General features: G+C 56.2%; 1 protein-coding gene across 1 annotated transcript; it reads right to left on the bottom strand.

Moving 5' to 3' along the window:
- Positions 1-159: 159 nt before the first annotated feature.
- On the bottom strand, positions 160-11,282 carry FDXR (ferredoxin reductase). The gene is made up of 12 exons (XM_043905558.1): positions 11,080-11,282; positions 10,208-10,305; positions 5,811-5,906; positions 5,483-5,605; positions 5,232-5,345; positions 4,828-4,929; positions 2,677-2,784; positions 2,366-2,450; positions 2,034-2,233; positions 1,779-1,950; positions 806-976; positions 160-666 (listed from the first exon to the last, which is right to left on the bottom strand). Exons 1-12 carry the CDS (start codon positions 11,156-11,158, stop codon positions 536-538), a joined length of 1,479 nt encoding a protein of 492 aa, XP_043761493.1. The 5' UTR covers positions 11,159-11,282; the 3' UTR covers positions 160-535.
- Positions 11,283-14,372: the final 3,090 nt, after the last annotated feature.

Below are 14,372 nucleotides of genomic sequence, written 5' to 3'. Positions count from 1 at the left end.
GGGAAGACGGGTGGGCGCCAGGCGGGGCTGCCAAAACCCCCCACCGGCTCCCCGGGGGCAGGGAGCTCGCTCTGCAGCGCCACCTGGCGACTGGAGGGGAGCTGCAGGCGGAAGGTGACCCTGAGCCTCGAAAGAAGTTGGGCACACTGACCAGTGACCCTCGGTGGCAGATGCTTTATTTCCAGCATGTTCCTGACCTGGGGGCCCTCCACAGTCCAGCAGGAGAGAGCAGGAGGGAGGGAGGTCAGCCTGTACCTGCCACCATCCATAACTAAGGTTATCTCCTTGCTGAAAGGTACCCACACTGGCAGGAGCGACCTTCTGGCTGGAGAAAGCGCTCCCACGCCCCTGGAGAAGAGGCAGCCAGGGCCGTATGCCAGGACGGGCAGACGACGCCGCTGGGGTGCAGAGTCCCGCTCAGGCTGACCCCGACGCCTCTCGGCTGCCCAGCGCGCCTCCTTTCTTCTCTGAGCCGGGCTGGGATCTGGGCTCACCCTCCTCTTCTCTCTGCACCGGGCCAGACTGGGATCTGGGCTCAGTGCCCCAGCAGCTGCAGCATTTCCTGAGGATCCAGCAGCTTCTCTCTGGGCTTCCCCAAGGCCTGGCCCCGGGACACCTCCTCAGCATCCAGTTTCTCCCAGTCCGAAAAAGACACGGACCAGACCCCTGCGGCAGAGGGAAGATGGCTCAGGGCCTCCACCTGCTCCCCCGCCACAGCAGGGAGCAGCCCCCTTCTGGCCCAGGGACCTCCCCCCACTCCCACTCCCCACCTCCCACCTCCCGGGAGCCCACACGGGGCCCAGACCTCGGCTGCCCAGCAGGCGCTTGATGGCCGCAGAGCCTGGCCTGGGGCCAGACGGCAGGTGCCCGGCCTTCAGGTCCTGCAGCAGAATCTGGCTGGTGAGGAAGCTGTCGGTCATGGTGGTGGTGATGACACCCGTGGGTCCCCGCTTCACCCAGCCGCTGCAGTAGAGGCCTGGGGGTGAAAGAGGGTAAAGGAATGGGGAGTTGGGCTGGGTACCCTGGCAAGCCTGAGCCCCAGAATACACATGCTGGGAGGATGGCCCCCCAGCATCCATCAGCCGGGCCCACTGTCTGCTGCCCACTGCCCTCAGTTCTTCCCCAAACACACCCAGGTGTTCTTACCACGCACCACCCCCCACCTTACACCTTAGTGTCCCTGCATCTTGGAGCTCCCTGTAGGGGCTGGGTCCTGTCACTTTGCTTCAGTAGGCTGTCAGTAAACATTGACTGAATGAATTAATAACTAGATGAGTATGTGGTTATTTGGGCTTCCCTGGTGGCTCAGACATTAAAGAATCCGCCTGCAATGCGGGAACCTGGGTTTGATCCCTGGGTTGAGACAATCTCCTGGAGGAGGGCATGGTAACCCACTCCAGCATTCTTGCCCAGAGAATCCACACGGACAGAGGAGCCTGGCGGCTACAATCCATGGAGTCACAAAGGGTGGGACAGGACTGAACGACTGGGCACAGCACACATGTGGACACTTAACCAGGTTGGAAACTCACAGAGGACACAGCCCTGGCCTAGCCCAGAGCAGGTCTCAGTACCCTGACCGACTTAGTAATCAGACACACGAGTGGGCATCTCAGCTACACTGGGGACTTCTCGTAGGGCCAGGAGGCGGGGGGGCTGAGTCACCAGCCTGACTCAGAACAGTTTCTCCAGGCATGTCACTGGATGAAGGAATGAATGTGAAACAGCCCTGAGAGACACCAGCCTCTCTGGCCCACCCCCTCCCCACCCCCTCTCACCTGGCACATCCACAACCCGGCCCTCCACATTGGGGACGACCCCAAGCTTGGGGTCAAAGGGCACACTGGGGTCGATGGGGCGGCTCTTGTAGCCAATGCTGCTGAGCACCAGCCCACAAGGGAGGTCCTCCGTGTCACCAGTGGGCACTGCCCGGGTGGCCTCACCGACGCCCTGCGGGGAGAGTGTGGGAAACACCAGGCTAGGGGGTAGGGAGACTTGAGAACGGGGGTGTCTTTGGGTAACAGGAGACTCACCTCCAGTCTAGTGACTGCCAGGCGGATGCCTGCCGCCTGCCGCCCATCTGGCGAGGGCAGCACTTGCTGCGGGCTTCGGAAGAAGCGGAGGCCCCAGGCGCGGGAGGCTGATGCCTGGCGGGCAGCTTCCTCCACCCCTGGCTTCTCCGTGGCTGTTCGAAGCAGCAGTTCCATCAGCCGCTTCCTCGGGCGAGCGGCCTCTGTTAGCCACGCAGGACATCTCAGGGCGGTGTCCAGGTCCCAGTCCTTTCCCCACATGCCCTCCCCCCAGCCCTCCCTGACCTAGACCATCCCCTCCTAGTGAGCCGGGGGGCCAGACCAGGGCCCCTCACCCTTGATTCTGTCCTGAAGACCCAAGAAATCCGCAGGATCCAACATGGGCCGAGTTCCTGGTAACTGAATCATCTCCCGAAGCTCCTTGGGGGTGGGGGTGGGGAGTGGAGGAGAGGGTCAGGTCCAGAGCACTGTCCACTCCCGAGCCCACCCCAGAACCCAGCCCAGGGGAGACATCACCGCCACCCACCACCAGGGAAGGCACTGGGCCCCAGGGGGCCCTGCCTGGCTCCCCTTCATCCACCCCAGGCAGCTCTGCCCTGCCACACCTCCCGAGGGACCCTGGTGGATCTCCCTCAGACCCCAGTACCTTTATGGTGAAGGCCACTTGTAGGGGTCCACGTCGGCCCACAATCCACACCGTCTTCACCCGACTGTGTCTCAGGGCTCCCAGGGCAGCCTCAGTGATGTCCGTTTTCTGGCACAAAAGGAGGACCTTAAAGTCACTGGAAAATGACGGCGGAAGGGGACTCTCCATCTGCTGGTGTCCAGACCCCGGGCGGTGAGAAAGCTGGCAGCCTGAAATGGCAACACTGTCCCCTCTGGTGGCCAGACGGAGCACTGCGGCCAATTCTGCAAATGGTTCCAACTAGCAGCAAACCCGTCCCATCCCTTCATGGCAAACAGATGGGGAAACAATGGAAACAGTGACAGACTTTATTTTCTTGGGCTCCAAAATCAGTGCAGATGGTGACCACAGGCGTGAAATTAAAAGACACTTGCTCTTTGGAAGAAAAGCTATGATAAACCTAGGCAGCATATTAAAAAGCAGAGACATTACTTTGCCGACAAAGGTCCGTATATAGTCAGAGCTATGGTTTTTCCAGGAGTCAAGTATGGATGTGAGAGTTGGACCATAAAGAAAGCTGAGTGCAGAAGAATTGATGCTTTTAAACTGTGGTTTTGGAGAAAACTCTTGAGAGTCCCTTGGACTACAAGGAGATCAAACCAGTCAATCCTAAAGGAAATCAGTCCTGAATATTCACTGGAAGGACTGATGCTGAAGCTGAAACCCCAACACTTTGGCCACCTGATGCGAAGAACTGACTCATTGGAAAAGACCTTGATGCTGGGAAAGACTGAAGGCAGGAGGAAAAGGGGACGACAGAGGATGAGATTGTTGGATGGCATCATCAACCAGATGGACATGAGTTTGAGCAAGCTCTGGGAGTTGATGGACAGAGAAGCCTGGCGTGCTGCAGTCCACGAGGTCACAAAGAGTCGGACATGACTGAGCAACTGAACTGAACTGAGTAGCAAATCAGGCTGATCATCTTCATTCGACAAGTGTTTACCAAGTGTGCAAGGGGCATAGGGGGCAGGGTCAATCAATGGTGAACAAAACAGACATGATGCCGGCCCTCACAGAGCTTCTGATCTGGGAGAGAGGCTTATCAAATACTCATTAATAAGTGTAACATTGCAGTGGTGACAACATACTTTGAAACAAAAGTAGCCAAGTCTATGGGAAGAAGGGGAGGTAGACCTATTCAGGGTGGTCCTGGAATGTTTCCTGGAGGAACAACTGAGTCAGGAACTAAAAGATGAACACAGGTGAGTTTCCCTGGTGGTTCAGTAATAAAGAATCCACCTGCTGATGCAGGAGAGATGGGTTCAATTCCTGATCTGGGAAGATCCCACGTGCTCTGGAGCAACTCAGCGCATGCGCCACAACTACTGAGCCTGCGCTCGAGAGCCCGGAAGCTGCGACTACTGAAGCCCACGTGCCCTACAGCCTGTGCTCGGAGACAAGAGAAACCACCGCGATGAGAGACCCTCACACCACGACTAGAGAGCAGCCCCTGCTCAATGCAACTGGAGGGAAGTCTGCACAGCAACGAAGATCCAGCACAGCCAAAAATAAAATAAATGAAATTATTTTTAAAAATTAATTAAAGATGAATCCACCTGCAATGTGCAAGACCTGGGTTTGATCCCTGGGTCTGGAAGATCCCCTGGAGAAGGGAAAGGCAACCCACTCCAGTGTTCTGGACTGGAGAATTCCATGGACTATACAGCCGCAATGAGTCAGACATGACTGAGCGACTTTCACTTCCCCTGGAGGAGGGCATGGCAACCCACTCCAGTTATTCTTGCCTGGAGAATCCCATGGACAGAGCTGCCTAGCGGGCTACAGCCTTTGGGTCACAAAGAGTCAGACATAATTTAGCAATTTAGCAGGCACGCACACACATAGGAGGTGTGTTGAGAGGGTCCTGAGCAGGGGGAGTGGTGTGTGTACACTGAAAACTTTTCCTTTTAAAAACCCTATGTAGCTGCAGAAAGTGATGAGGAAATGGCATGAGATAAAGCCGCCTTTCAGAAGGCCTCTGCCAGGCACTGTGGGGAAGCAGGAGCTGAGTTCAGCCTGGAGAGACGAGGCCCAAACCCTGCAGGCAGGGGCCTCTTCTCCTTGGTGTAACCCCCCTTCCCACCCCTCCATCCCGACCTACCCACTCACCTCCAGGTGCTCGGGTGGGGTCAGCAGGATCCGGGCCACGTCCAGAGCCACGTTCCCCTGCCCCAGAATCACGGCTGTGTCACAGCTCAGGTCCGGGGCCAGCTGGAGGGCAGAGGTCGGGATGAGGCTCACCCAGCCTGGGCCTCAGTCAGGCTGATCTCAGCCTCACGCCCCATCCCCAGCCATAGCCTCAAGCTGCTCCATGCTCAGAACGTTCACCCCCAACCCCAAGCCTCAACCCAGGTCCCGCCCCCAGCACCCCTCACCCCGTCTTCCCAGAGCCCCCCTCAGCCAGCCTGACGCTTCCTCCCAGGCCTGTGGCTGCCCCTTCCCCCAGCTGTGGGAGCCAAGAGCTGGCTGAGAAGTGGGGAGGAAGAGGCCGAGGGAGTACTCCCCAAACTCACCTCCCGATTCTCAGGAAGCCCATTGTACCAGCCCACGAAGGCCCGGGCCGAGAACACGCCGGGAAGATCCTCACCGGGGATATCCAGGGCCTGATGGTCCTCTGCCCCATAGCTCTGAGGACAGACCCAGAGGCCTCAGCAGCAGCTAAGGGGCCGGGCAGCCCACCCCCCGGGCTCCCACTGGCCTCCTTCCAGCTTCTTCCCCATAGCGTCCCCCCAGCCACCACCCCCGCCCACCCGCCTGTACTCACCAGCACCACGGCGTGGTAGGCGTCCCGCAGCTCCTGCACGGTCACATCCCTGCCCACCTCCACGTTGCCGTGGAAGGCACAGCGGTCAGAGCGGGCCGTCTGGGTAAAGGTGTTGATGACATTCTGCCAGGCCCGGGGGAGTGGGGGAGGGGTTAGAGGGTTGGGCAGCGCCAGGGCCCACGGCAGTGCCAAGCTCACCATAGTGTCCGGGGTATCGCCCCCCTCCAGAGAGCCAAGGGTCATCCCATGAGGTCCAGGAGCCTCCCTCCGCGCCCCCCAATCTTGACCAAAGTCTCTTAACCCCCGCTCTGAGCCCAGAGACACCCACCTTGACCTCGGGGTGGTCGGGCGCCACGCCAAAGCGCACCAGGCCGAAGGGCACCAGCTGTTTCTCGTAGATGTCCACATGGGCCCGGGAGTGATGCTGGGGGAGAGGGCAGCGGCTAGTGGGGCCAAGCGTCTTGCGAGCTGAGTCGCTTCAGTCGTGTCCGACTCTTTGCGACCCCGTGGACCGTAGCCCGCCAGGCTCCTCTGTCCACGGGATTCTCCAGGCAAGGATACTGGAGTGGGTTGCCGTTTCCTCCTCCAGGGGATCTTCCCAACCCAGGGATGGAACCCACATCGCCTGCATTTCCTACATGGGCAGGCCTCCTGGGAAGCCCTGGTGGGGTTGAAGCAGAGGCCAAGTCTGCCCTTCCCAGGGCAGAGCAGGACAGCCCCGCTCAGCGGGCTGAGGACCCAGGAGAGAGGAAGGCCCATCTGTCCTCACCTGCCCAGAGAGCCAGACTAGAGGGATGGGCAGTCCAGAGCCAGGGCAGCCAAGGCCCAACTTCAAGGGCCACCAGCCCATTGAGATGGCGAGACCGCTGGCCAGCCGAGGAAGGCGGCAGCTTTCCCTTCACCGGAGCTGTATCAGGAGAGCTTCTTCATCTGCTTGGGTCAGGCAGGACACACAGCCCTGTCCCAGAACCCTGTGACGCTTCTAGCAACGCCCAGCCTGCGGATGGCCTGAGAACCACCCTCGGAAACTTACAGCTGTGTGTGCTCAGCCGCTCAGTCGTGTCCGACTCTTTGTGACCCCATGGACTGTAGCCCACCAGGCTCCTCTGTCCACGGGATTCTCCAGGCAAGAATACTGGAGTGGGTTGCCATTTCCTCCTCCAGGGGATCTTCCCGACCCAGGGATCGAACCCATGTCTCTTATGTCTCCTGCCGTGGCAGGCGGAGACACTAGCGCCACCTGGGAAGCCCACTGCCTGTGTCCAAGTCCAGGCACCCCCCACCCCCCGCACTGCCCACCGTGCCTCCTGACTCTTCCCATCCGTGCCATCCACAGGCAGCGCCAGAACCACCTCCCTCCGCCCCACTGACCTCCCTGTGCCCTTGAAGAGCTGAAGTTTTGGAGTCAACAGCCACGGGAGCTGACCCAGCGCCACCACCATCTATCTGACCCTGTGCCGCTGGAATGATTCTCAACTTCTCTGGGCCACAGAACACTCCTCCTGGCGTGATGCTTCAGATGCAATGAGCAAGGCCTGCACCCTGAGCCCCGGGCGAGACCCGCTGCGAGTGTTCAATCAGAAGCGGTCATGACCGTCACCGCAGTTGCTGTGGTGGCCGTGTCTCACCGCCTGGCTCACGAGCCTTCCCTGCTGCCCGGCCAGGGGACAAGGTTCAAACTGCTTAGCCCAGAGGTCAATATCATACACCATCTGCCTTCCCATCTTATCTTTCCTTCTTTCCAGCTTGGAGCCTTCCCTCCAGGTCGCAGGGCCCTCTCCAAGGCCACCTCCATAAGACTAAACCCGCTGGGCCTGTTCACTGGTTCTCTCACAGGACCGGACTCCTCTTCCGGGAAGCCCCTCCTTCCTAGCTCTCACACGAGTGCTAAGTCGCTTCAGTCGTGTCGGACTCTTTGGGACCCCACCTGTAGCCCACCAGGCTCCTTTGTCCATGGGATTCTCCAGGCAAGAATACTGAAGTGGGTTGCCATTTCCTCCTCCAAGGGATCTTCCCGACCCAGGGATCGAACCCTCATTTCTTGTGTCTCCTGCATTGGCAGGCGGATTCTTTACCACTGGTGCCTCCTAGCTCTCCCCCGTCCCTCCAATCCCTCTAGCTGTTTTTTCCCAGGTCCTCTTTGCTCTATTCCTTCTCTAACAAGAATATTCTCGGAGGTTCTTCCAATCTGAGGTCCCCTCCCCTTGCCCAGGACATTCCCTGGGGAGGTGTCATCGCTCCCTCCTATGACCTCAAATTCCTGTGGACTTACTGATGACGTTCTACTCTCCTCTTCTCAGCCCTCCTACCAAGCCTGGACAGCTCACCCAAGACACCTCACACCAATCCGGATGGAAGCCAGTCCCCCTTCCCCCAAACCTCTCCCCGCTCTGCTCCCGGGCTTCCTTCCACCCCGAGCCAGAAGCTGGGGTTCCTCTCTGACTCCCCTCAACCGTGTCCAATCAGACCCCCGTCCTCCCCACTGCCACCCCAGCGGCTCCCACTGCACTCCTGGCCACCAGCCCTGCCCTCCCTGCGGGCAGAGAGAGCTCCAGATCAAAATCAGGGCGCTTTCAACCCCCCACGCCTAAAACCCTCTGGCAAAGCCAACCACCTGTGGCAACTGGGCACCTGGGAAAAAAGAGGCGTGTTGTCTTCAAATGCTGATTCCTGGGCCCCAGTCACAGCTCGATTAGGTGGAAACTAGGCCCAGAAATGTGCGTTTTCCCCAGTCCCCCAGGGGACTCTGATGGAGGGAGTGGGGTGGACAGCACCAAGAGAAACCGCCGGCTTCCAGCCTGCTCAGGGCTTCCAGGTCGCCAGTACCTGGGCCCAAGCACCTCCTCCAGCCTTTGCTCTCACCCTTCCAGCTGCTGAACTCGCCCATCTCCAAACCCGCATCCTCTCTCCTCGGGGTGATTATCACGCCATTCCCTGCGCCCGGGGCTCTCTGGCCTCCTGCCCCACCCCTCCTCTGTCCTTTACACATCAATCAAGGACATCACCCCCTCCGGCTGGGTAAGGTGTCCCCCCTGTACGCAGTGTCCCCTCGCCCATCAGGATCCTAGAATATCACGTACACCCTCTTCTCCTCTACTCCACAACCCCACAGGTAGACTCTCGGGTCCTTGAGCATGGGGACCATGTCTGTCCTGCTCATGTTCCCCGTGCCAAGCCGTGCCTGGATCATGTCAGCATCCAGTGGTTGATAACTGAACGGCCCAGCGTGGACCCTGAGGGCAGGCTCTGCCATCGGACTGTCCACGCTCAGAACCCAGGCCTTCCCTGCTCAGCGGTGGGGCCTTGGACAGCCTCCCTCAGCCTCAGCATTCTCACCTCTGAAGCGAGAGTCAAGCCACCTGCTTCGCAAGTTGTCTTGAGGCTGCGAGGAGACGCTGTGCAGACAGTGCCTGACCCAGCCAGGTGCCACTGTCCCAAGCGTGCCTTGTGTTCCTGTCCCAGGAGCACAGCTTGAAGCTCCCAGTGGGCAAGGACCAGCTTGTAATTGGCCCCGGTGCCCACCCCCAGTACCTCCCACAGGGACAGAACGCACAGGGCAGAGCCTTTATTCACAGTAGAGGCACTGAGAATCCTGCCGGGAAGGCTCCCTCTGCCCAAATTTCAGACTCTGCTCACACAGCGACCCTTACACAAGCCCTGGAAGACCCCTGGCCTCCCTCCCAGTGCCCAGGTCTGTTATAACACATGCCAACTGGCCTGTAATGAAGCCCCACACGTGGGAGACCCTCTCCAGACCCTCTCCGGAGCCTCCCTCAGTGCAACGCAAACACACCTTCTCCAGGAAGCACTTTCTTACCAACCCCACCTAACCAGGCTCTTACTGGTCACTTCACTGTAATTAGCTCTTTTACCTGTGCTGCTTGGAAGGTGAGCTTAGGTCACTTTCTGGCAAGGGGACCAACTCATCCTGGCCTCCCCAAGACCCTCCCAGCGTTAAGGCTGAAAGCCTCACATCCCCGACAAACTGGGAAGGTCGATCACCCTACTTTTTAAGTAGAGTGTATAATTAATATATTCATCCGTTCTCTTGTCTCTCCACAGCAAGGTCAGTGTCCTATGTCTTAGTCAGCTGAACTCTCCCACATCCCTCTCCCATCCCCGACTCCTGCCCCACCAAGGCCTGCCGATGTTTCAAGGGTAACCAGCAACCTTGGGGCCCTGCCCGCCAAGGCTAGTACTGTAAACCTTGAGACTCTGGCCATGGGGTGGGGAGAAGGGGTAGGATGGGGAGTGGAGAGCAGGCTGAAAAAAACAGCATGGCATAGGGCTGGAACTATTGGCAAGGAGAGTGCAATGAGGCACCTAAAGTTACAGAGGGCCTTGAGAAGAGGAGGTGGCCTTAAGATGCAGGATATTGGAACAGAGAGGAGAGAGAGGAGAAAGAAGGGAAGATGAGGGGCAGAATAAAGTTATCCTGCAGGTCTGGAGTAAGCTCCCTGCAGTACTTGGCCAGGAAAGCATAGCCAACTGTCTGCCACGAACCACCACCCAGGAGGCAAACACACTTCTCTCCAAGCTGAGGACCTACAGTGGGGAGCCCCAGGTGACAAAGCATGTACAAAGTGTCCTGTCCAGATGGGCTGGAAGCCTCTTCCCCATCAGGAATCCAGGAGTGCTTTTAAAACCCAAAGGAGTGGGGCTTGCACTTAAGACTGGAGCAGCAGGTGAATCTTGGGGAAAAGGTACCAGGGGGAAGTGGCTTACCTTTAGCAGGTGCTGGGCTGTGTAAAAGCCAGCTGGGCCACTGCCCACCACACAGATCTGGGGGGTCTGCTCCTGTGTGGAGAAGTGCTGGCCGAAGTCTAGGGTGGGGGGATGGGGGCAGAAGGTCAGATCAAGACTCCCTCGCCCATGCCAAATCCCAACTTAAGTATCGAAGAGAAGACGGAATTTCCCAGCCTTCACCCTCATATGCATCCTCCTTCTCTTTTTCCTCGAACCTTCGACATTTGCCAGGGTCCCTTATTCCATCTGAATCCCCAAAGGTTGTGTGTCCATCCAGAGCCCCCATCTCACCCACATCCAGAGCCTGCTTTAGAGGGCCTACTCAACACTCCCCATCACCCCTGAAGCTGCCCTACTTAAATTTTCTTACTGGGTTTTCACGACCCACTCAGCTAGAATACCACATCTTCCAACAGACCCAGTATCACCCAATCTCGCCCCTGTGGATCTCCCCACAATGCCCCGTTTTACTACTTCTAACTCCTCTCCTTCCACAGAGCCCTCTATCACCGATACAGACGCCTGTTTCGCCTCAGACTCCCCTCCTGCCCCACAGACCTCCTTATTCCCCTCATTCACTCCTTCTCACACCTTTGGATATCATGGTCCCCCCTGCGAACCTTTGTTGATCCCTGTCTCACCCCAGCAGCCTCACACCTTGCCGCACACCCCGTCATCTGCCCCTGGACACCGCCCCCACCCCGTCTACATGAGTGCACCCCTCCAGTCTCGGCCTTGGTCTCCTCCCTCTCCCGTCTCCAGCCCTGCCCCAGCTCGGCTCCTACTTCTCACGGGATCGCTCGCAGGCCTCCCCGAACTCCCACCCAGCCCTAGAGGCGCCCTGCTCCTACTCTGGGTGCTCCTGGAAGAAGGCAGCCAAGTCCGAGTCCAAGACGACCAGGGCCACCAGCGCCAACAGCGCGGAGCCATGCCTGGGAAGAGGAACCAGCCAGGGGACCAGACTCTGCCGGCTGCCCCGCACTCCCGCGCCTGGCCCGGCCCCGCCCCCGCCTTCCCTGGCCCCGCCCACGGGCGCGGCCCCGCCCGAGGCTTTCCTCTGGCCCCGCCCACAGGTTAGGCCCCGCCCCCAAGCCCGCCTCCCACGCTCCAGGACCCCACGGCGTGGCGGCTCTATCCCTAACTCCCCACAGGGAAAGGCCCGCCCCCAACCCACCCCCTTTCTCTGAAGGCCCGCCCCCCCCAGGGCTTCCGGGCAGTAAGTGACGCATTAAACTTCTCCCTCTTCACCCTTTCTCCAATTATCTGGAGCCTAGACTTGGAGGAGAGCAAATCCCCATTGCTGTTTCAACCCTCCTGAAAGAGCGAGCCAATTAGAAAGGAGCTTAGTTTACTTACCTGCTCCCGCTAGAGGCACTCGTCGCTCGCTGATGACGCAAGGCGCCGTTCCCCTTTGAGAGCCTATCCCGGCTCGCTTCGGTCCCAGCCAATCACAAGCCGGGTTCAAGCGCGCCTCCCCGCCCATTGGGTCATAAAGACGAAGTTCGGAAGTCTGGGAAAAGGGTCTTCCCGAGGCACGCTGGCTACCCCACTTTCTACGGCGCGTTGTACATGGTCTGACCCCGACGAGGTGAGCCCTGGTCGGGCCAGGAAGAATTTAACCTCCGTGATCTTGTTGCGTAACCGTCCTTCCCTTTACAAAGATGAGGGACCAGCAGGAAGGTCTTGCCCTCCGTACGAAGGACAGAGCCAGATCTCCCACCCTCATCCAACAAGCTGGAATAGACGGAGGCGAATTTTGCACTGGCCCCGAGTGCAAAATTTAAGAGGGCGCCAAACCCTCAGAAATCGAGGTAATAATATTGTAATGCAATGTTTTAAAAGATGAAAATAAGGCCAAAAATTCATAATTAACAAAATGTATTTTAAATGACAGCCCTAGTGACATCTGACCCAATACTCGTGATGCCGCCTCCCCCAACCCCCCGCCCCAAGTGCCCTCCTGTCACGCACATCCTTGAAGAAGCCTTCCCTGACCCGTCGTCTCCCAAGCAGGGTTAGCGCCCGTTTTTGTCCCCTCAACACTCCAGCTCCTCATTACTTATTAAACTGCTTTATCATTCTTAAGTTATCTTTTTATTTGACATTGTCAGCTGAAAGAATAATGCACAATGTACACGTTGTGAGTTCAGTTTTATTCCGGGACCTTACTGAGGACTGTTGCCCAGGAAGACAGCCTCTCAGGTTACTCTGAGACACTGCTTCAAAGAGGTAAGGGAGGAGCCAGGATATTTATAAACTTGTTTTTGTTTTTTGTTTTTTGTTTTGCTGGAAATAACATGCAATCAAGCATAAAAAGATTACTGTTAACCACAAAGAACAGACATCTTGAGTTAATGATTTTAGTACTTTTCCATGTATGGGAAGACGCAAGAATCTGGGGTCACTGGAATTTTTCCTTAATTGTATAACTTAACTATCTGGGGGCCAGTATATCCAAAGCACAGGGCTTCCCAGGTGGATCAGTGGTACAGAATCCACCTGCCAGTGCAGGAGACATGGGTTCAATCCTTGGGTCAGGAAGATCCCCTGGAGCAGGAAAAGGCAACCCGTTACAGTATTCTTGACTGGGAGATCCCATGGACAGAGGAGCCTGGAGGGCTACAGTCCCTGGGGTCCCAAAAGAGTCAGACACAACTTAGGGACTAAAACAACATACAAAGCACGGAACACTTCCTGTTTTTCCCCATCGTGAATTCCCCTCAGGGAACATTGTTGGTGAGTGACTGCAGTAGCTAATAGCTTGAGCCTTGTAGAACTGGAATGGCAGACTTTTTTTTTTTCTTTACAAAGTATGATGAACAGAAAACTGCACAAACCCTAAGTGTACTGGTTGATGAATCATCACAAGATGTAACCATGTAACCATGACTTAGATCAAGAAGTAGAACTTGGCCAGCACTCACAGGAGCTCTTTTTGCCCCTTCTAGACACTTCCCTTCCCTTTGCTTACTTCCCTTCCCTTCCACTTACTTCCCTTTACTGAGAAGTAAACACTGCTCTGATTTCTAAAAAGTCATTGTGTTTTGTACTCCTCCCATCAGACCAGGAGTAGGCAAGCTACGGTTTGTAGCGCAAATTCCTCTCACCACCTGTCTTTGTATTGTATAACCCACAAGTTCATGACTTACATTCTTAAATGGTTTTTCTAAAACTAGAGAATAATATTCTGTGACATGTGAAAATTACATAAATTTTTTTTTTTTTAATTTAGGGACTTCCCTGGCAGTCCAGTGATTAGGACTCAGTGCTAAGACTGCCAGGACCCATGTTTGATACCTGGTTGGGGAACTAAGATCCCACAAGTCTCACAGCATGGCAAAAAACAGAACACAGTGATGTTCATTTCTTTACATATTGTCTCTGGCTGTTTTTGTATTTTGATGGCACAGTTGAGTAGTTGTGACAGAAACCATATCATCCACGAAGCCCCAAATATTTACCATCTAACATTTTACTGAAAAGGTTTCTCGATTCCTGCACTAGACAATAAGCTCCAGCAGACTGGGGCCCAATCACACTTTTGTATCCCCAGAGTTTGCACACTGCCAGGCACATAATGGATGTACATGAAGAGTTTCTCTTAACATTCCATTTATTATCCTCTCACATGGGAGGAAGAGATGGAGATTGAGGATAGACACCCTAGAAAGCCCTAGACTGCTCCCTACCCAGAGGTGGTATCTCTGGTGGTTAAGAGCAGGAATTCTGGAGTTGGATACAACAGGTTTGAATCTTTCTTCCTCCATGTACAAGCTATATGACATTGATAAGTTTAATCTCTCTAAGGCTTATCTTCACAATATGAGGGGGAAATAGTAACAATTTCTTGTAAAGATTAAAGTTAGATAGCATAGGAACTTCTCTGGTGGTCCAGTGGCTAAGACTCTGAGTTCCCAATGCAGGGGCCAGGGTTTGATCCCTGGTCAGGAAACTAGATCTCACATGCTGCAACTAAGACCCAGCAAAGCCTAATAAATAATTTTTAAGTTAGATAGCACAGGTTGAAAATGTGCCATAAGTTCTGAACTGATGATAGCTAACATCATCATAAATATCATCCCCTCCAGTGTGTCTCTGTAAATTAGACCTTAGGTCTCTGCAGAGCCCTCAAAGGGCTTCCTTC

This window comes from Cervus elaphus, chromosome 5, assembly GCF_910594005.1.
Source record: "Cervus elaphus chromosome 5, mCerEla1.1, whole genome shotgun sequence".
NCBI classification, from domain to species: domain Eukaryota; kingdom Metazoa; phylum Chordata; class Mammalia; order Artiodactyla; family Cervidae; genus Cervus; species Cervus elaphus.
Note: the sequence above shows the minus strand (reverse complement) of the source record. Positions and strands in the feature narration are given on the sequence as shown.